This window comes from Patagioenas fasciata, chromosome 1 (genome assembly GCF_037038585.1).
Source record: "Patagioenas fasciata isolate bPatFas1 chromosome 1, bPatFas1.hap1, whole genome shotgun sequence".
In the NCBI taxonomy this organism is placed as follows: Eukaryota; Metazoa; Chordata; class Aves; order Columbiformes; family Columbidae; genus Patagioenas; species Patagioenas fasciata.
This window is the reverse complement of record NC_092520.1, coordinates 32,472,197-32,491,631: the sequence shown is the minus strand read 5'-3', so window position 1 is coordinate 32,491,631 and position 19,435 is coordinate 32,472,197. Positions and strand designations below refer to the sequence as shown.

General features: G+C 45.5%; 1 protein-coding gene across 1 annotated transcript in view; it reads right to left on the bottom strand.

Moving 5' to 3' along the window:
- SIAH3 (siah E3 ubiquitin protein ligase family member 3) overlaps positions 1 to 19,000 on the bottom strand; it is a 51,259-nt gene extending 32,259 nt beyond the window's left edge. The window contains 2 exon segments of the mRNA XM_065862474.2: positions 18,541 to 18,714; positions 18,716 to 19,000. Of these exon segments, the coding sequence (XP_065718546.2) occupies positions 18,541 to 18,714; positions 18,716 to 19,000 (459 nt within the window).
- Between the last annotated feature and the right edge of the window lie 435 nt (positions 19,001 to 19,435).

Here is a 19,435-nt window from a genome sequence, read left to right as displayed (position 1 = left end):
CTATTTTAGGAATATTTTATGAAAACCTGGCTATTTGCCAAACACAAGCACAATATTTTCCAGACCAATGAGCCATGGACTCTTTACCCCAGATGAAATAAAAAAAAAAAAAAAAATAGACATACAAGAAGATCCAGTCCCCTGAAACAGGAGTTTCAATATCTAATTGGAACAGAAGTGGCAGATTCAGGCATTATAACACTACCAGTGTGGTTTGCCCAAGGCTGAGGCAGCAGAAAACCTCATCTACCTGATGTGGGATGACCAGGGCTGCTTCAGGAGCCTGCAGGAGAAAATGTTCTGCTTGGAGAATGCTCTCTGCCTGCTCCTGGATGGGAAAACCAGCTGGATGGGTCAGGATGCAACTGGGGGAAAAGTAAAGGAGCAATCTGGTAAAATGGGGGAGGGTGAGGGTGTTGCAACTGATGTGGGAAAGCAGAGAGAGCTGGGACTCTGCTGCTGAGGGTAAGCAGTATATGCAGACACTGCTGCCTTTTGCAGAGTGCTGAAGCACCAGTCAGTGGTTTTGCAAGCTGGGGTGACTTTCACGAAATCTCAGAGGGCAGCAAGTGCTGACCCAGCAGTTGAGATGAGCTGTAACTGCACCTGCAAAAGCTGGGAGAAAGAGGAGAGTGGAGGAAAGTGGCCGTGGAGGGACCAGGCTGATGTGGTGAGTGTCGAGGGAATGCTCAGGCTATTGCAAAACTGTGTAGGGGAAGGGCAGTCTCACCGAATCGATGCAAACCTCTATTGACAATCAGCTGTAATTGATTTTTCTAGGGTTATTTTATTTCCTCCCCTCCAACCCCCTGCAAACTTACTCTCTTTTTTACAACAGAGTCAGTGTTTCTATGGGGATATCAAACTTCTTCCAAGCAGGAGGAAGGGGATACTTCATTTCCAGGCTGTTGTGTGGTATCTCAAGTTGCTGCTATTTTGTTAACATTCAGGAAAAAGAAAACACTGAACAGCCCCTTCCCAGCTTCCCCAAAGCCCTTCCAACGGTAATTAAATGTAACCCTTTTTTTCTGCTGACAGTACCATTTCTAAAAATATCACATTTTGCCCATAGACAAGTCATCTCTGTCAATGAAAGTCATTGTGTCTAACCTAGACGTCTTTCTAACAGACATCAGGGAGACGAAGTGGACTTAAACTCCTGAGAAAGAATTTTGGGTTGGATTTGTGCAGCTGCCAAGGTTAGGTCACCATAAGAGCCTCTATGAGCTTCAAAGGATGTGTATTTATATCTGGGAGGCAAGAAAACTTCATGGTGTCCTCAACAAAGCTTCACCCTGTGTTACATCGGTGAAGCTGGTGAAGGGTTTGGAGAGGAAGCCATATGAGGAGCGGCTAAAGTCACTTGGTTTGTTCAGCCTGGAGAAGACTGAGGGGAGACCTCATGGCAGCTACAGCTTCCTCACAAGGGGAGCAGGAGGGGCAGGCAGGAAACTCTTCTCTTTAGTGACCGATGACAGAACCCAGGGGAATGTCAGGAAGATGTGCCAGGGGAGGTTTAGGTTGGGCATTAGGAAAAGGTTCTTCCCCCAGAGGGTGGTGGAGCACTGGAACAGGCTCCCCAGGGAGGTGTCACAGCCCCAAGTCTGACAGTGTTCAAGAAGAGACTGGACAATGCCCGCAGACATATGGTGGTAATTTTGGGAATGTCATATGCAGGGATAGGAGTTAGACTCAGTGATCCTTGTGGGTCCTTCCAACCCAGGACATTCTACAATCTTATGATAAGTTTCGAAATGGCATCCCTCTTTTCCCCTGCCACCAGCTTCACAGGCTCCCTCCAGATGCTTGTCCTCAGTGATGAACATGCTGTGAGTGCACAGAGTTGGCGGGGAGCAGTGGAAGATCCTAAGCCTTGCAACTACCATTTCATTTAGACCAAAGTAGGCACAAACATGATGCCCTACAGTTCCTAGGGTTGGTGGCTAAGAGGCAATCCCAGGAGATGGTGGTATGACCCTTGTTTGAGGGATCAGTGCTGCACTTCCCATAAGGAAGCACGATGCACTAACAGAGGAGCCATTGAACTTGTGCGATTCCCATTTTGTCCAGGGAGCTACAGCAGAAGGAACCCTTGAAGGACCGCACTGCTACTGGGTCCTGACAGACAGAAATTCCTTCCCAATTATTATTTCTTAGCATGTATGTATCTCTTAACCCAGATCTGACGCACAGAAATGTGTTGTTCATAGTAACAGTCTCCTCCCCTTTGATCATGACAGGCCAGCAGTTTTCTGACAGTCTTTGGTACCTGCTGTGTCTACAAAGTGTTGGTTTATGGTTTGCTTAATTAACCTTGTTCTATTGCATATTGATTTTCTGTGTGGTTAATAGTATAACTTAAAAATGATGTGAACATCATAACTACTTTAAGCCTGTATGAACAGCAAAACATCCAGATATAATAAAGCAAAAAAATTGTTGCTGACCTGCAGCTGGTGCATCCTCTCACAGAGAACCTGCTTAAGCATCTTAGCTAACACATTCTCTGAAATAATTTATCTCAGAGGTGAGATCATAAGCAAGCTAATTAAATACCAAATTGGTTATTGAGGGTGCATTTGCTGGGCATGAAGAAGTGATGCATCTCTGACATTTCCCTCTGTAAATACATTTTAAATAAGACATTGGTAGTGAATTACCATGCTATAAAATTAAAGCAAATAGATGTATTTTGAATGTTATAAGGCAGCTGCATTATGATAATTAAATAACATCAATGGATTATGCTTATATAAAAATTCCAGAAAATCAGGGCCATCACATCATGGTATGGAATTTATTGCTTCCCCAGGTATAGCTTCTGGGTTAGAGGATGCTCAGAGGATATGTCCACATTAGCGATAAGGGTAGCACAGGGCAGGAAGGAGAGGGCCGATTTGCAACAAGCTGGTCTATTTTGAGGATGATTTCTGCACACCCACTGTTTCCCAGCCATGAAGCTTGGGGCAGTTGCTAACGCTACGTGTACACCACAAGTCACTTCCAACCACCGTGACACCAACACATGAGCTGCAGGGCACAGCTCCAGGCTTGGGACCTCAGGGGGGCCCTGCACCCTGGCTGCTCTTATTTATCCCTTTGAGCACATGCATTTCTTCCCTTCTTCAGCTTTGGGACTGGGTTTGAGAGGTAAGCCTACCAGAAAGGTAGCCTTCCTGCTCTTGCTCCTCTCTTTGCTTTGCAACAGAAGCAGCTGCCCAGAGTTTATGGAATTCATGCATTTTTGTGTGGGGGACTACGGTGGGTCCGTGGATTCCCTGACGGAGGGCATGGGAACAGAAATTAGCCTTGAAGATATGAAGGCCTACCCATGAGAAAGGTGGGAGTAAAGGAGTATCCGGAGACATTAAGGATGTACCCGTGAGAGAGAAGGGAGTAGAAGAGTAACACTGATGATAGCAAAATTAGCCAATGAGATGTTACTGCTGTAACTTGTAACCAATAGTGAAAAGACACATGAATTGGTAAAACTGTATAAAAATGCACTTGTGGCAATAAATGGCATCTACTACTTTCATCCTGGAAGACCTTGGTCTGTGTCGTTTGTCCGTCTCAACCACAACGTTTTTGGAGACTTGGCCATGAAACTATTGCGTCCAAGATGCCATTCAGTGTGTCCCATAACCAGGCCAGCACGAGTGGCCTCAGCCTTAGCTTGCACACTGAAAATGATGATAGTACACACATACACACAAACCATTTGGGGCTATGACAGCCTCAGTACTCATTTTCTGTGGTGACAAGTATGCAGAAAATTAAGTTGCCTGACAGTATAAAGGAACACCTTTCCTTTGACCATCTAGTACCTGTACATCTACAATTGCCTAACATGCCCCTCCATTCTTATTTTAACCTGTCATTAAGCAGTGCACAGTACCCCCTTGATTTTTCTGCTAGTTAAGAATCTGCTGTCACTCAGCTGACAAGTTTGGTTGTTTTTTTTTTGTTTGTTTGTTTGTTTTTTTTAATTTGCCACGTGACATTAGGACATTTTCTATGAGAATTAATCCTCCCCTGGAATTAAACCCCCGAGACAGACTGGCTGTACTGCAAACACTACAATTTCTGCCTCTGCTTCAGCTCTGGGAACTCTTTGTGCTTGGTACTGAATGAAGCAGAGTCTAATCACTATTGTCCATGGGGAACCACCAAGAAAACATAAAGTGCTGAAGAACATTTTTGTTTATCAGTGAAGATAAGGATGGTAAATACTCCCATGCATATTTTTGTTTTTATCGGGTCATTGATCTGATGAAGCCTAGGTGATTTATGATGGACCTCTCAAGGGGTTTGCCTTTTTCTAAAGAAAAACACAGAAGTTGCTGCACTGACACCTTTGCAAAGCAGTACTTTCAGCCTTGACCTAGGTGCCTGAATTTTACTTCGGTTGGAAGCTGAAAGTAAAAGGTGCCTACTCTGCTGAATTTGTTAGTGAAAAAGTCAAGATGCTGGTGCAGATTTACCCCAAAACCCTGAAGCATGATGACAAGGGAGGTTAGGGGAGCTGCACATGCCTTGTGGTGTCTAGGCCAGACCATTGTCTTCTGTCCATCTCTGCCTTCTCTTACAGTCCCAAGTGGAGTGAGCAACCTCTGCTTCCCTTCTGGAGGTAGGCAGGGACACCATACTGTGTAATGCTGTGGCAGCGTGATTGCTTCATTCCCTCTCAGTGGTGGCTGCATATTAACTGTGGATTAATGAGCCCTCTAAGTATTACTTAATGCTCCTAAAATGCTTTATATTTTCTACTTACAGTATAATCATCATAAAGGGATTAAAGTAAGAAGAAAAAAATAAAAAAAAAAAAAGAAACTTTGGTGGCTACAATTAAGCTTCATCATCCTCATTTTGGGTCTTAGATATTTACAGCCTGACTGTGAAACAGGAAGAGCATATCCTCACAGCCTTATTGACACCAAAAGGATTGGTGGCTTCACAGCGTTTATAGCAAAAGGACCAGTTTCGCAGATGGGTCCCTCACACACATACAGCAGCTTAACCTACAGCAGGAGATGTGTATGTTTTGGCCTCCTTCCCAAACCACCAAACTGACATTGGAGAACATTGTCCCTCACCTCATTTACAGAGAGAGAAACCAAAGGCACCAGCTCCTGCAGAGCATCCCAGCTCCCTGATCCCTATGGCGGTTCTGGGGGCACAATGGATGGCTGCAGCATGTGGATGTGGCCGTCAAGTTTGGAGGCAGATAAACCCCAACACCTCGGCAGGATGTTGCAGTGAATAGATCCTGTCTCCTGCAGAGCTTATTAGTTCAGGCACAGCACCTGTCTAATGCAGCTCTTTAGCTGCTAGGCTCAGCCTGGCTCATATCCAGCCTCTGCTGTGTTTCAGCTCCATCCTTTCTCTCACCCCAGCTCCTGGGACAAGCGGTTCAGGAGGTGGGCAGCCCGCCAGTGCTGCTGGTGAGCTCAAAGACTGTGTTTGTACACAGAGGGGAAAAGCAGTTTTGGGTATAAAAGCAAGCACAGCAAACTCTCTGTCACTGTTAGCTGTAGCCTGGGCTCAGAGCATTGGGTCATACATCACTGAGTGCTCTTCAGGGAGCTCAGCCTGATTTTGCTCATGAACTCAGGAGCAGGTGCTCAGTGGATGGGTCTTGGGGAAGTCTGGTGATGCCCACCAAGAGGTATGGCCGTTCCCCACCAGAGAAACAAAACTGGACTTAGGCTATTAGACTTCCTAACTGCAGAGGGCTGGACTAGGTTCTTGCTCATCTTTCAACACTCAGCTGTTTGCAAACACCAGGTGGCACAGGTCTTACTGGAGTGCCTGAGCTTTAATTATGGGTCAGCCAGGACTGGAGCTGGCTGCACTCCACTGCATGACTTGCCTGTAGAGAGTATCAAGGTCCTTTTACATGAAAAACAACTCGGAAGTTACTTAATCTGCACATTTCTTCTATGTTGTAAAAGTCAAGAAACAAGAGTTAATATCACAAAAAATGCTGAAAGGTTGCTTTCAGCATCAATTAATTTTCCCTATGAATGAGTAAGAAAAGGTCTTCCCTTCCCCAACATCTGCTTCATCAGACTGAGTTCTCTTGCTATAGGCTGTTGCTCAGCCTCTGGTAAACCAAAGTTGCTTCAGTTAGAGCAACAAATAGGCAAAATACCCAGACACAGCCTGGATTTATCTGTGAACTGGGATATTGTTTTCTGATCACTGGCTTATTATTAAAAAATCATTAAAAGCTTAAAAATTATTAAGAGATACCTCACCAGAAAAACTGTGCTTAGCTGCAACACTAAATTATCTCCAGTTGCCTTATGAAGCTTCTGGAGATTAAGCTGGCTTCTGATCTGTTTTCTGATAGTGCCTTCATCTTTTACCAACAGCCTGAAAGAAAGTTCAGTCTTTATAATCAGTTATTTACAAACCAGTGGTTATGTTTGCATGGCCCCGCATGACCTTCATATTTTCAAGTCTTTTTTTTTTAATATTTTCCATGGCAGAAGAAACTCAGTAAAAGTTTTTTTTATTATTATTTTTAAAGCTGTATTTTCTCCCTTGAGATTCCAGTCAGGAGTTACAATTGGATGAAAGATTCCAATTTGGCTCTAAGGAGGAAACCAGATGAAGTGGTGGTGAATTACTGAAGCATTTTGTCTTTTTCCCTGCCATATTTTATATCTTGACCTGGACATAGCCATGAGCTGCCTGCAAGCAAACACACCCTTATTTGTAAGGAACTTACTCCTGCTGCCTTCTTTGAGTTTGCATTCTGTTGGGGTTGGCAGGTGGCTGTGGAAAATGTGTCTTTTCATCCACTCCCAAAAGCACAGATAATGAGGGGTCTAAACCTGGATACATGCCTTTAGGCAAGTAGGCAAGTATTTATAAGAGATACTGCTTGACTGAAGAGGGGTAAAGAGGTCCCAAAAAAAACTTTTGACAGAATGATGGCAGAGAGGAAACTAAACAAGCCAGATAATCCCCTGACCACATCACAACTATTTTGTAAGAATGCGAGGAGAGAAAATGAAACATGAACTACACTTCCAAGCCAACAAAACACCAGCAAAACACTTTTCAAGGACCAGTGCCTCAGGCTCCTGTCAGGTACCCTTTGGTGAAGCTTGCTACAGGACATTTCTGATTCCAGTGCTGGCAGGGACACTGCTGGGAGTCACGTTGCCACAGCCAAGGCAGCAAAGGGGAACATGGGCCTGATTTCAGCTGCTTCTTCAGTCTGACATATTAATGAAAACTCTTTTAATGAATCCACAAAGGCCTGTGAAATGGGATGGTGGTGGTGGTGGTGTGGGGAGCAGGCTTATGCACCCCTCTGCTGCCCCTACACTAAGGGCAATGACAGCTTTTAGGGGAACAACGAAGTCATGTGGGATGGCAATATTTCAAGCTGCCCCAACAAAATACAGCTCACCTGCAGACTTCCATACTGCAAACCATGAGCTGGCCTAAAGAGGCTGGGCAAACCAGCCTTTCCTCACCTCTAATGATGTTATCTCACCCTAACTCACCAAACCTGTGTAGTACATCTGGCTTTCACTGGTCAAAGATAAATAGAAACAAATTCCATCAAGCCTGGGATGAGACTCAAAATCCAGGCAGGGAACAGAAGTGATACTACCTAAGTAGTCTCTCTGCTTTGTACCTCTTTGCACAGCTAATTAACACAGCTCGCATACCAAAAAAGTGGGTCTGAAGCATTAAGGATCCTGCTGTAGGGGGAAAGTAATCATGAAGCAGTTAATTGAATAAACCCAGGGAAAGTTTGTTCTGCTGGCAGCTACCCCGTAAGGAGAATGAAAGGCAGATTTGTCCAAGTGGATTATTTGTTCCATGTGACTTGCTCCACGTTTTTTGCTCCACTCGGTGCTTTTTAGGAATGTGTTTACCCTTGTACCACAGTGCAAAGTCTTCGCAGAAGGATGATGAACAGTCTATCCTCTCCCCTTCAGAGTTTATTTTGCATTGCTTGTAATTACCAATAAGGGCGTTTGTTCCGAAGCATGTTTTGAAGTATGACTTATACTCTTATGCCATCCCTCATCTGCCACAGTGACCCCGTTTCCAATCCAAATGGATTTAATTAGCTGGTAATAGCTCTGGGCTTTGGACTACCACAAGGATTTGTATTTCAGACAAGTTTAAATTACGAGATACTTTTGTAACTAGCATAGCTCCATATTATTCCACTGGTATCAGTCTACTGTGCTGATCCTTGGGTACCTGAGTATGTCCCAAATGTCCATCTGTCTTCTTCGTTCTGTTCAGATATGTCTTTCAGATATGACTTTGGCTTGGTTGTTGTTGATGCGCAGGTTCAGTGATTGCTCTTGAGACCCTTCCGCTGCTGCACCCCTCTTTGTACTCCAAAATACCAATCCCATTTTTATACAGGGTTGCAGGGCCAGAACAATTCAAGTGGGAAAGGACCTCCTGCTAGTTATAGTCCTGCTAACACAGCCCAGGATGAGGTTGGCCTTTGCCACGAAGGTACATTGCTGGCTCACTTTTAGCTTGTCCACTAGAACCCTTTTGTCCCTCTGCCTTGCCTGGCAATGGTGACAGCATCCATTGTCTATTTGTTTGCTATACCTGAAATTTTCTGTTATCAATTAGTCAAAAAAGTTGTTGCTTACGTTTTTCTTGATGAGATGTTCCTTCTAGCAGAAATAAATTGAAAGCTCTCACCCTGGAGTTATGTTGCCAGTTGTCTTGTTTGTTTTTTGTTTTTTGTTTTTTGTTTTTTTTTTTCTGTATCTGAGATCTCCCTCAAAGTTTGCTTTTGAGGAGTAGAAAGAAGATTGTCTTGCCTGAACCTGTGTAAAATAGTAGTGAATATAATACTTGGTGGTTTTGTGCGCAAACTTTCTGGGTTTCTCGTAAGTAGACAACTGTCCTGATTAGGTTTTCTTTTGCATAACTCAAAGAAACTGGAGTTCGTTTCACCTAACTTCAGCCAGATAAAAATGACCTACCCATCCCAAGCTAATCTTCTGGCATTCTTGATTGTCAGTGGCAAGAAGGACAGTCTTCCTTTGAGGACAATTCATCTCACTGATCCTAGACCCCAGAAGATGGTGTACCTCAGAGATGTTCTCAATTCTCAGGTAGTGCAAGTAAGGAATCACAGAATTGCCCTACAAGTAAAACCTCATTGGTCTCTAATGTGTCTTTTCATACCATGAGGATCCTACCAGCAGAGACAACACCTCTTTGTGTGCAACCAAGCATCCTCATCTGAGCAGGTGTTGCAATGTAGCAATGAGACACCCAGGCTCACTCCCCCATTAAGGAGAAACATGTCTTCAGTCTACCCTACACTATTCAAAGGAGATGGACAAGTTTGCTAGACTCCACAAGGTTTTTCATATGGTCTTTTGCTGGATCAAGTTTGATAATTTTCAGAATTAAGTATGTTGGAATAAGGATCTGATCATGCAAAAATACATATTTTTGAATCTGTGCACATGCTTGACACTGAACCCCTGACTGGTCTTGCTGAGTTCAGAGCATAATCATGATCACTGCTGTCATCCTGCTGTTTCCATTTCAACCTCTCCTTTCTGCGAAGTCTGAAGGTGACCTTAACAGTCCCCTTACCCCAGCTGCCCTATGTAATCCTTGTGTGGTGGTTATTTACTCCATTTTCACACTTATTACTTTGCTTATTTTCCACATGGCAGTCCCTAAGAGTGGAAGAACATTTTCATCCTCTGCTGATGTGGTTTTCTGCTCCATAGCAGCTGCCTCCTTGCTCATCTCTAGTGTTTGTTTTCTGCACAAGAAGACATTACTGATTCAATCTCTTTCTGTCTCATTTATGCTCCAGTTCTCTGTTTCTCTTTCCACTTTCGCTGGCACTTGATGTGAGAGAGCATGTGATCTTGTGTTTAAGATATTCACAAGAACCTGTGTCTCTTCTCCACCATGCATTTCCCAGTGGTTAACAGACAATCGCCAACCACTCTGGAGCTTATTATTTCCACATGTAAAATAACAGTAACATCACTAAAGCTGTGAAAAGATTATTTTTCACTTGTGAGGCCAGTCTGGAAAGAAAAGGGATTTCAGTTTGGATCAGCTCAGAATGAAATTGCTCTAGATGAAAAGCACTACATCTGTTATGGAAATAACTGTTTAATTCCTTTCCAAAGTTGTTTCAAACATTTCTACCTTTTTAAAAAACATACACCAAAATAAACATGCAAAGTACTTGGAGATCTCTGCCATTCTCCCCCTGAGATGCTTTCATGTTGTTGTGGAGACTAAAGGGGAGAGCTAAAGATAAATCCATTAATGTTATATAAGTCACTCCAAAATGCCTCTAAATAACTAAAAGTGCTTCAAATTGTACACTGTGTATGTGCCAGGCAATTCATCAGCAGTGCCAGGGCACTCTTCCCTCTTTGGAGGAGAACTCCATGGGAGAGGGGAGCAGAAGTATTGCAGGTGGCTATTAGCAGCAGGTCACCCAGAGCAATTTTCAAGAGATCTCCATGCACCACTGGGGTTTTGCCATTCAGCACAGCCCTCAATAATCCCTAAGGGTAAGAGCTCTGTGGGAGGTTGTGAAAGCCAGCTGAGGCCAGTGCTCTCCCCATCTGCTTGCTCCTGCATCATGGCAGCAGAAGGGATGAGTGCCTACTTTGGTAGTGCACACACTAGATTGCCAGATTAAATCCCTGCTGACAGTGGTTTTGCACCGCCACGCTGAAGCAGAGGGAAGATGCTCTCTTTGGCCAGCACTGGTGAATGGATCATGATGGTGGCTTACTGTGCTGGATGGACAACAGGCATCTGTGGCACCTCCAGCCAGACCTGACTGCTTGAGCCCTGATCCAGTGCATGGTGGCAATTGGGTTTTGCAGGCATGTAGGACACTTGGCTACCACACTAACTGCATCAGCAAGGGGTGACAGGAACATTTCATTGCCTCTTATAGCTCTCCTCATCTTGCTGGTGATCATTTTAAAGCAGAACTTTGTCTGTCAATAGGTAAGTTGGTGGCACCAAGTAAGGTGAACTATTTTTTCTGAAAGAGCTTAGAGGAAAATGAGAGATCCAAAGTTGCAGTGAAATTAGTGATGCTTTCCTTTCAGTGGGAGTAAAAAAAAGGGCAAAATTAGGTTACTGAATGACAGATGAGAAGAATCTTTTGCTCTAAGACTTTGGTATAGCAGGTAATGGGCAGGATGAGGAGGAACAATAATGCAGAAGAGAAGGAACCTAGCAAAAAGAAGCAAGCCATGAAAAGAAAGAGAAATGATGCAGTTTGATAAAGTGCTCAATGTCTCACCATCCATGCTTTCAATTTCCAAATAAAGCATGTGCATTCGTGGGCCGGGAAGTTGCTCCTGCTTTCAGAAGGACCCAAGCGGAGAGCTCAGGTCCAGTCTCTCCCCAGCTCCATCAGAAGCTGGACTCAAATTGGCTGAACATGGTGGCACAGCTCTGCTTGTTTCTGTCACAAAAATCACACTAAAAGCAGGCTCAGTGTACTACCTAAATCCTGTTCAGCTCTCTGAAGCAACTATTTCAGTTCTGGTGCCACATGCACGTCCCGGCACCCACCTCCAGCAGCTCCAAGGAGGACCACAGGTCTGCACTGTGCCGTGCCATGCCATGCCATATATGCCAGCTCCAATGGTCATTACTCTCATCATGGTCATTACTCTCATGGTCCTCGCTCCCACCACACAAGAGGAGCATCGCTCCTCACTATCCCAGCCTCCTACAGCCAGAAGAGTGTGGCTGTGTGTCCCATGCTCCTCGCTACCTCACTCAGTCCCCGGTAAAGCTGGGTAGAGACTGTGTCTCCCCCAAAATTATTGCAGGATTCACAGTTTTTCCCTCTTCTGCACCAGGGTGAGAGACACTGATGGCCCATTGTGATGGAAAGGCTCTGGAGCTGCCAGGGGTGACACCTAAGTTCTCAGCTCTATGTCAAGCAGGACAAGGATCATGGTATTTCTACGGTGGAAGAAGGGCTGACACCTTGGGGAGACCGGGCACAGGCACAGCAGCTCCTTTCCTCCACTTTATGAGGAGTCCCAGGATCTGCTGTGTTTCTTTAAATTCAGTTTCTTGGATTAACTAAAGAACCTCAGACTGTCACTCAGAAGTTTCTAAGTGTCCCCAGTTAAGTGTACTGGGAGTTCTTTGATACTGGGACAGCATCTTAATGATTGAACAAGAACTTCTACTCTGTAAATTCTGAATTTGGGGCAAAATTCTCTATGTTTGGCAACCTGGCCTGGGACTTTTTAACATCTGAGCCTTGCAGGACTATGCTCAGTGCTTGGTTTCTCTACTGAGGCAAGCAGCAAGGTGTGCTAATTAATGCCAGTTGTGGGAAAGTCCAAGTGTGACTTATATCTGCTGGGAAGCAGCCTGAGACCTCACCACTCATTTTACATAATCAAGGCTTATAATAAAACATCCCTCTTTCCTCGACACTCCATGTGTTAGCCACAGCAATTGCTTTGAAGCAGTATTTCTCCTGAGGGAGGTATCTGGGCCACTACATCTAACCCGAAGGGCTGCACTGAGAAATTCTTGATATACTGAGTTGTATTAGAGTGGGTGGATTAGAAAGCGATATGTGATGGTGTCTGATGGCTACTCTTCACCCCTGCAGGCAAATGTCCTGTCAAGGGGAGAGGTATTTCTCTAATATTATAACAATGGTGCAATTTCCCATTGGTAACACCTGTCTTGAAATGTCCTGCAACCAGGTCAGATTTGTTATTGAAATTCACCCTCAAAATCAAACATGGGTAGGAAAGGGCTCAATGCTTATTCACTCTATCCCATCTCCAGAGCTGTAGCATGACAGGCAGCACCCATTAACGGCAGTAATTAATTTTCTGGAATGGTTTTGGGGTGGCACGGGGGGAGAAGGAAGATGCAGCGTATTAACACAGAAACTTCTGAGACAGTAGCACTTCCCCTCCCTTTGCCTCTGCCGAGGAGGTGCTGTAATTGTTATTCTGGGAGACTATGCTGGAACTTGGAGCTGCCCTGCTTTGCAGCAAGTGTGGAGCAAAGCCCATGCCACCCTGCTTTCCCACACCGTGGTCCTGCGGGTTGTGCAGGTGTGTGGGTCTGTGAGCTCAGGGTTAATGGGAGAGGGAAGAGGGGAGAGAGAAGAGGGAAGAAAGAAAAGGGAAGAGGGGAGCTCCCAGGACCAGGCAGCAGCAACGACGGATGGAGGGACCCTGGGGAGAGCTGCAGGAGTGTGCTCTGCCTCCTCTCTGCAGAGAACCATTACAGTCACATCTTCAGGTGGCTGTGGATGCACAGACAGAGGCTCCCAGGGTGCTCGTGGTCAACTTGGTTTCCAGTTTTACCCACTGAAGTCCCATCAAACAGAGGCAGGGCTGAAGGATGGGTGGCAAAGCAGTGCTTCCTGCTGCTGTCCATATCCCTACAAAAGGATTTGGAGGTCTGAGGTGCTCAACGTTTGCTCAGCCCTGGCCCAAACTGAGACCCAAGTGCCTGGCCAGGAACCTGGCTTTGCAGGCAGCAGGAGGGTTTGCAGCCCCCCTCGCCATGGCTGTCACAATCCTGGATGTTGCAGCCGAACGCCACTTGGGCTCCCCAAATCAACACCTGAAGTGATAGATTTAAGCATGTCTGGGCTGAGGTGGTGGCAGAGGATATCTGGGGGCTGTTAGCAGTAGGTTTCAGAGTCACTTTCCTCCCTTGCACTAAATAAATAAATAAATCTCGTGCACCATAGCACTTTAATCCTGCTGGGGATAAAGTGGATTACAATGCTATTTGGCTGGCCGCTGCATGCAGAGTCAAACTGTTATAACAGGATTCAAATCCCCTCCCTAACTCAGAACAGATTTGCTTGCTTCTTTAAAAAATAGCTAGAAGGCAGCTTGGCCCCATAAACCGTGTTATGATGTTTTTTGAATATAAGATTGAACTATTTCTGGCCTCCTCTAAATATGCTTCCTTTTGTAATTCAACAAGTTCCTTGAAGTCCTACAGAGAAAAGGAAGGGTGGTTTCTACAAGAACATTGTCAATGTACTCTTTTTTACCATTTAGAAGCGTATTTTTCACACTCTTCAAAGAGTAAAAGTTGTATGTAGAAAGCTAGTAACTCTGTGAACAAAGAGGATCTAGTTTACCCAGCTGCTTGCAGCACCTCACAAAGCATCAGCACTCGGCTGGGCTGTGATGGCACTGCTGTCCCGTGTTACGGACGGCTGGTTTTTTGGGCAGGAACTGATGCCAGTTAAGGAGTGAGGACACAGCCTTCTCCCCAGGGTGCAATTAGCAGTGATGGGAAGAATTGCTATTAACAGGGAGAAAATGCAGAGGAATTCACTGAACGTCATCTCCGCAGGGACCAGCAAACTCTGCTCATTTCTTCCATGCACACAGAGGACCTTAAAATTTTCCTGGCATGCTGGGACCTGCAGCCAGTGGTGCTCCTTTAATTAATGTGGCCTTAGAGGGAGCAGCCACTTAACTAGGAAGCTCCATTGCCTGGCTGTGCCTCTCTAAGGGGAGATGCCAGGGCGACCATACACTTGAAGGAAGACAGGTTACAAGGTATCGCATTAATACTATTGAGAATGAAGGTGACCTATAAAAGTGCAGTAAATACGTGAATTTCTCTGCTTGGCAAGTGAATTTTGATCCCACTGTAGCACCACATCGTGAGGTGCTGCTGCCGTGCCTGGGAAAGCTCAAGGAAGGACAAAGAGCAGAAAGCAGCAAGAAGGACAAAGAGACTCCAAAACACCCCCTCCCACACCCTATTCACACCCCTGCCAGACAGGCAAACAGAGAGAGATACTGCAGAATTGTCTTTCCTTGTTTAGAGCCGCCTATGTCAGCCTGTCGTGCACAGGGAAAATAGCAGCAGATCAATAGAGATATCTGCGCTGACGCTCTTATCATCTCCTTTAAGATACACTGAATCCCTCATCAGCCTTCCCAGTTAATGAGCCTTTCAGTTGGAAGAAAGACACTGTTTTTTTTCTGAACGTGTGATTCTTTGCCAGTCTCCAGACCTCTCGTAAAGAAAGAGGTAAGTGATGGGCTCTGGTCACAGTCAGAGGTCCAGGCTGTGATTATGGTGACAATGTGCTGATATAACTTTACTGGAGAAGCCCCCCCTTGGTCTACGTACAAGTCTGTGACAGCAGAAGCTGGTGCAAACTTTCCCTGAAGGGTATCACACATTGAGTGCTTTCCACGACGCCAAATCTCTGACACACATACATGATCACCAGCCATGGGTCCTCGTGGTGAGCTAGATCCCACCACCATCTCTGAGCACTCCCTGGGATGGAAGGAGTGAGATTTGAGGTCCTGCAGTGATTTGACTTTAATGGAGTTATGTGCATTGGCACTGATTGAGGACCTGACCTAGGTGATGGATGTCAATGTAATCACATCAGAATATGATGCCTGTCATTTATCATTTGCACCAGTCAGCCAGGAGGCCCCTTGCCTGGGTGCTGTAGAGAAACAGAATAAAATAATCCCTTTGCAAAGAGCTTACAATTTTGGAGTAAGCACAAACATTTGAGCCTTGAAGGAAAGGGAGAGAAATTACATTGCTCCTAGCCCTTGTTTCCTAGCAGGCTTGTATTCATCGACTGCGAAACTTAATACAGTTTTCACTCCACTTGTCAATTGTTAAGATAGATTTGGGGACTGTCAACAAAATGCTACAGTTGAAATGACCCAGCTAGAAATAATAGACCATGAAACATCAGAGTAGTCATAATACTGTAAACCACCACAGAGGAATATTTTTGGCCCTTTCGTTGTTAATGGTCCCTCCGGTGTCGTTTGGTGTATGGGACAGTTTGGGGGTGATTTCCCTGTTCCTGCTTCAGAAGTCTTTGCACCAGGTTGCTGGAGGGAGCAAACACAACCTCCCTGTTCATCCTCAGGGCAAAAATAGGCACCCTGAGAAGCAGGTTCATCTGGCTTGTCTTTGATATCAGTTTTCAGACAAGATGTCTTGCCCACTGGAGGTGACCACCTCTCTATCACCAGGTAAGAGTAGGTGGGACAAGGTGTCAGGCTTGGAGACTGGTGTTGCTGGCCAGAGGGTGCTGTTGGTGTCATGCTGGGCACAAAGGGGTCCAACCCACCCATCTTTCCTGGCTCTTAACACAAAACAATGCTGTGTTCCTTACGGAGTTGGTGGTTCCACTTAATTTTGAGAAAGAACTTCTTCTCAGTGAGGGTGCCAGAGCACTGGAACAGGCTGCCCAGGGAGGTTGTGGAGTCTCCTTCCCTGGAGACACTCAAAGCCCGCCTGGACACATTCCTGTGCGACCTCACCTAGGCGTTCCTGCTCCAGCAGGGGGATTGGACTAGATGATCTTTCGAGGTCCCTTCCAATCCCAAACATACTGTGTGATACTGTGTGTGTGTGTGTGTGTGTGTGAAACCAGACTGAACACCTTGAGAGCATGTCAGTGCTAAAGCCTGACATATTCACCTGTCTGGATGTGAGCTGAGTAACTCAGGAGCACTTTCAAAGTGTTTTTCACTTTACAATCAGAGGTTTTTTTCAAAGCAGAGAGGTTTCTTATCAGCTTGTCCTACCTGCCTGGTGTCTCAACAGACCCATGTGGGGAAACTAGTGCCGTTAGGTTCCCACTGCAACCCTATCACAGGAGCAATTCCTACTGAGTTCAAGACAATTCTCACTGGAGATTTCACTGACACATCAGACCTTTTCCTAAAGGCTTCCCTTTGTTTCCAATAGAGTTTTAGGTGCAATGACTGCTTCCAAGAGCTGCCAAGACAGTACCAAGATTATGCATCTCTCTACTGGGCTTTGGATCTGAGCAGTGAGGAGCTTGGCCATGGGGATTTTAATGCACTAAAATGCCCTCTGTGTTCAACAGAAAGGAACAGAAGCTTCAACTTTTTTTTGGACATTCAAAGGTAAAATGCTGCAGCTCCTACAACAGCAAATCTGCAATTCAAGAGGACCTGAACTGATACATTCAGGTCTAGACCTAGATAACAGTGAAGCAGTCTGCAGACACCTCTCTGTGGGACCACATCAGACAGTGCCACTGGCATTGAAATTGTCTTGTGACCTTCAATAACCTTTTTTCTGCTCATTTTTTTTTTACTAATTAAAATTATAAATGAAAGTAACAGGAGACAGTCTCATAAAAGGGGTCAAGCACAGAAACACTCATTTACAAAATCTCCCCATGCGCTTAAGAACATGACTATTTCTTTTATCTATTTGGATCGCCAGATCCTTTCAGACAACAAGAAGGCTGTGGGTGTTTTAAATAGCTTGTGTTGGCAGAGGAGCTGTATGTTGGCAGAGGTGAGCCCACAACCGAGCTGTCCATCCCCTGGGAGATCCTACCCCAGCCAGCAGTGCTCACCAGCCTGAGCACAGCCCTGCATGGAAATCCTCCTGGACATGTCATCCTGCTGGAAACAACTTCCCCTGCCTGAGCACAGCCCAAGACTGGAAATATACCTCCAGGAAACTGGCTTTTTTTGGGGGGGGATGTTGCTCCAAAAATGGATTTACCCCACCAATGGACCTCCTGGGGACCTGCAGCTTGGGAAAGATGCTCCTCACAAACACTGTGAGTTCCTTCTGGAGACCCCGGCAGAGCCAAATATAAGTTGTCCTGAATTGGATTAATTTCTGAGCTTGCATTGGGCTTGCAAAGTGGCATCTCAAGTCAGGTCCACAAGGACTTTCAGCAAAACAGGAGTCACTTAGTTAAACTTGGTCATTCACTACCATGACAAAGTAATTAGAGCCTGGCAGTCTCTTTCTCCCCCTGCTGCTCCTTCTCTATGTACAAACATCAGGACTCTGGCATAGACGGAGCTCTTGACACTTTGTCAGTGAAAAAACAGTACCGTGTAAGTAAGAGAAATGTTTTATGGGAACTATAAATAGTTTTGCATTAAAGCAAATGTATTCTCCTGCCTAAAATAGATTCACCTTGCAAACAGCTTAAGGACACTTTCAGCACCAGACAAATGCTTTCAGACTCCCCTTCAGAGAGAGAAACAGCCTTTTTCCCCAAAAAAGCAAACAAGACCAGCAGTCAGAGACCCCTACGCTGTCCCCCAACCCCCTCCCATCCTGACCCCCCTCCCCATGGCTGGATAGCAGCTGGCGGTGCTTGGGTGTCAGTCTGGGAGATAGCTCAGCATCCTTCCACCAAAAACGGAGCTTAATTCATCCAACTAACTTTTCCAGTCATTTTCTCCAGAGGCTCGCAACATGCATGCTCATTACACAGGTGAAAGGGATAAGGAAACTTTGGGGAGGGGGAGTAGCTACTTCCCATGGTCTCTCAGAGCAGCGGGTTGCTTTCCTTTCACTCCAAAGGGAACTGAGCAGCCAAACAATGCAAACATCCCCTCTGCCAGGGCTGCAATGTGTTAACAGCACTCTCAGAGCATCATTTCATTCCCTTCGGAGAAAAGCTGCCGGTGGGGTGTGGGGGTGAACAAGAAGATGTCAGAAGAGAAAAACATATTTTTAACTCACCTTTAGGCTGTGCGTTGGGTTGACGACGCAGACAAGTTGCCCGGCAGCTGAGAAAACCCTCTTTGCCTTGTAGTGCTGAAACCTCAGGTGAATAAGATCTAACACAGCCCCAAAGCACTGGGTGAAGAAAAGCATCACAACTTTTGGTGTTTGCTGCTGCTGCCGCCGCTGCTGCCGCTGCTGCTGGCGGTGGGCAGGGGAAGCAGCCAGGGAGCCCCTGAGTCCTTGAGCCCGGGGAGGGGAGTGCAGTCGGCGAGAGCTCCGCTCCAGCACGGCTTAGCATGCCTTCATATTCATCATCAAAATAAGACGCGAAGAGGCTTGCAGCAGCGGGGCGGCCAATGGAAAGGACAGAAATGTTATCCTTGAGGTCCAGAGACAGCCAATAACGAATGCCTCCCCTCCAGAAACTCCCTGATGAATTGAGCCTGGCGGAGAATGTATTATTGAGCATTACCATACATCAGCACATTGCATTTATCTTGTGATTACAGCCAGTCATACGTAAGGCTGTGGAGATATGCAAGGCAAAATTGATTGCTTAATGTCTCCATTTATTAATTGCCTTAATTTAACGAAAGAGCGCTCGGATACCAAAGCTAAATGTGGGGCCCACCAGTGAAACTGCTAGAAAGTAGCAAAAATAGATTAAGGATACTGTGTTTTACTGAGGGACAAAAATCAAATAAGCAAAGAGAGGTTAAGCAGAAGAGCTCACTGTACGAATAAATTTACACCTGTACCTTTGCAGGCTTCAATTTGGATTTTCAACACTATGAAGTTTTCTACATTTTATTTTCTGTTACTTCACAAGGGTCCCAGCACACAAATAACATCCCCTCCCCTCCTCACCTAAAAATAGGAAAGGTCAGGTCTCAGGTCTGGTGTAACTTGG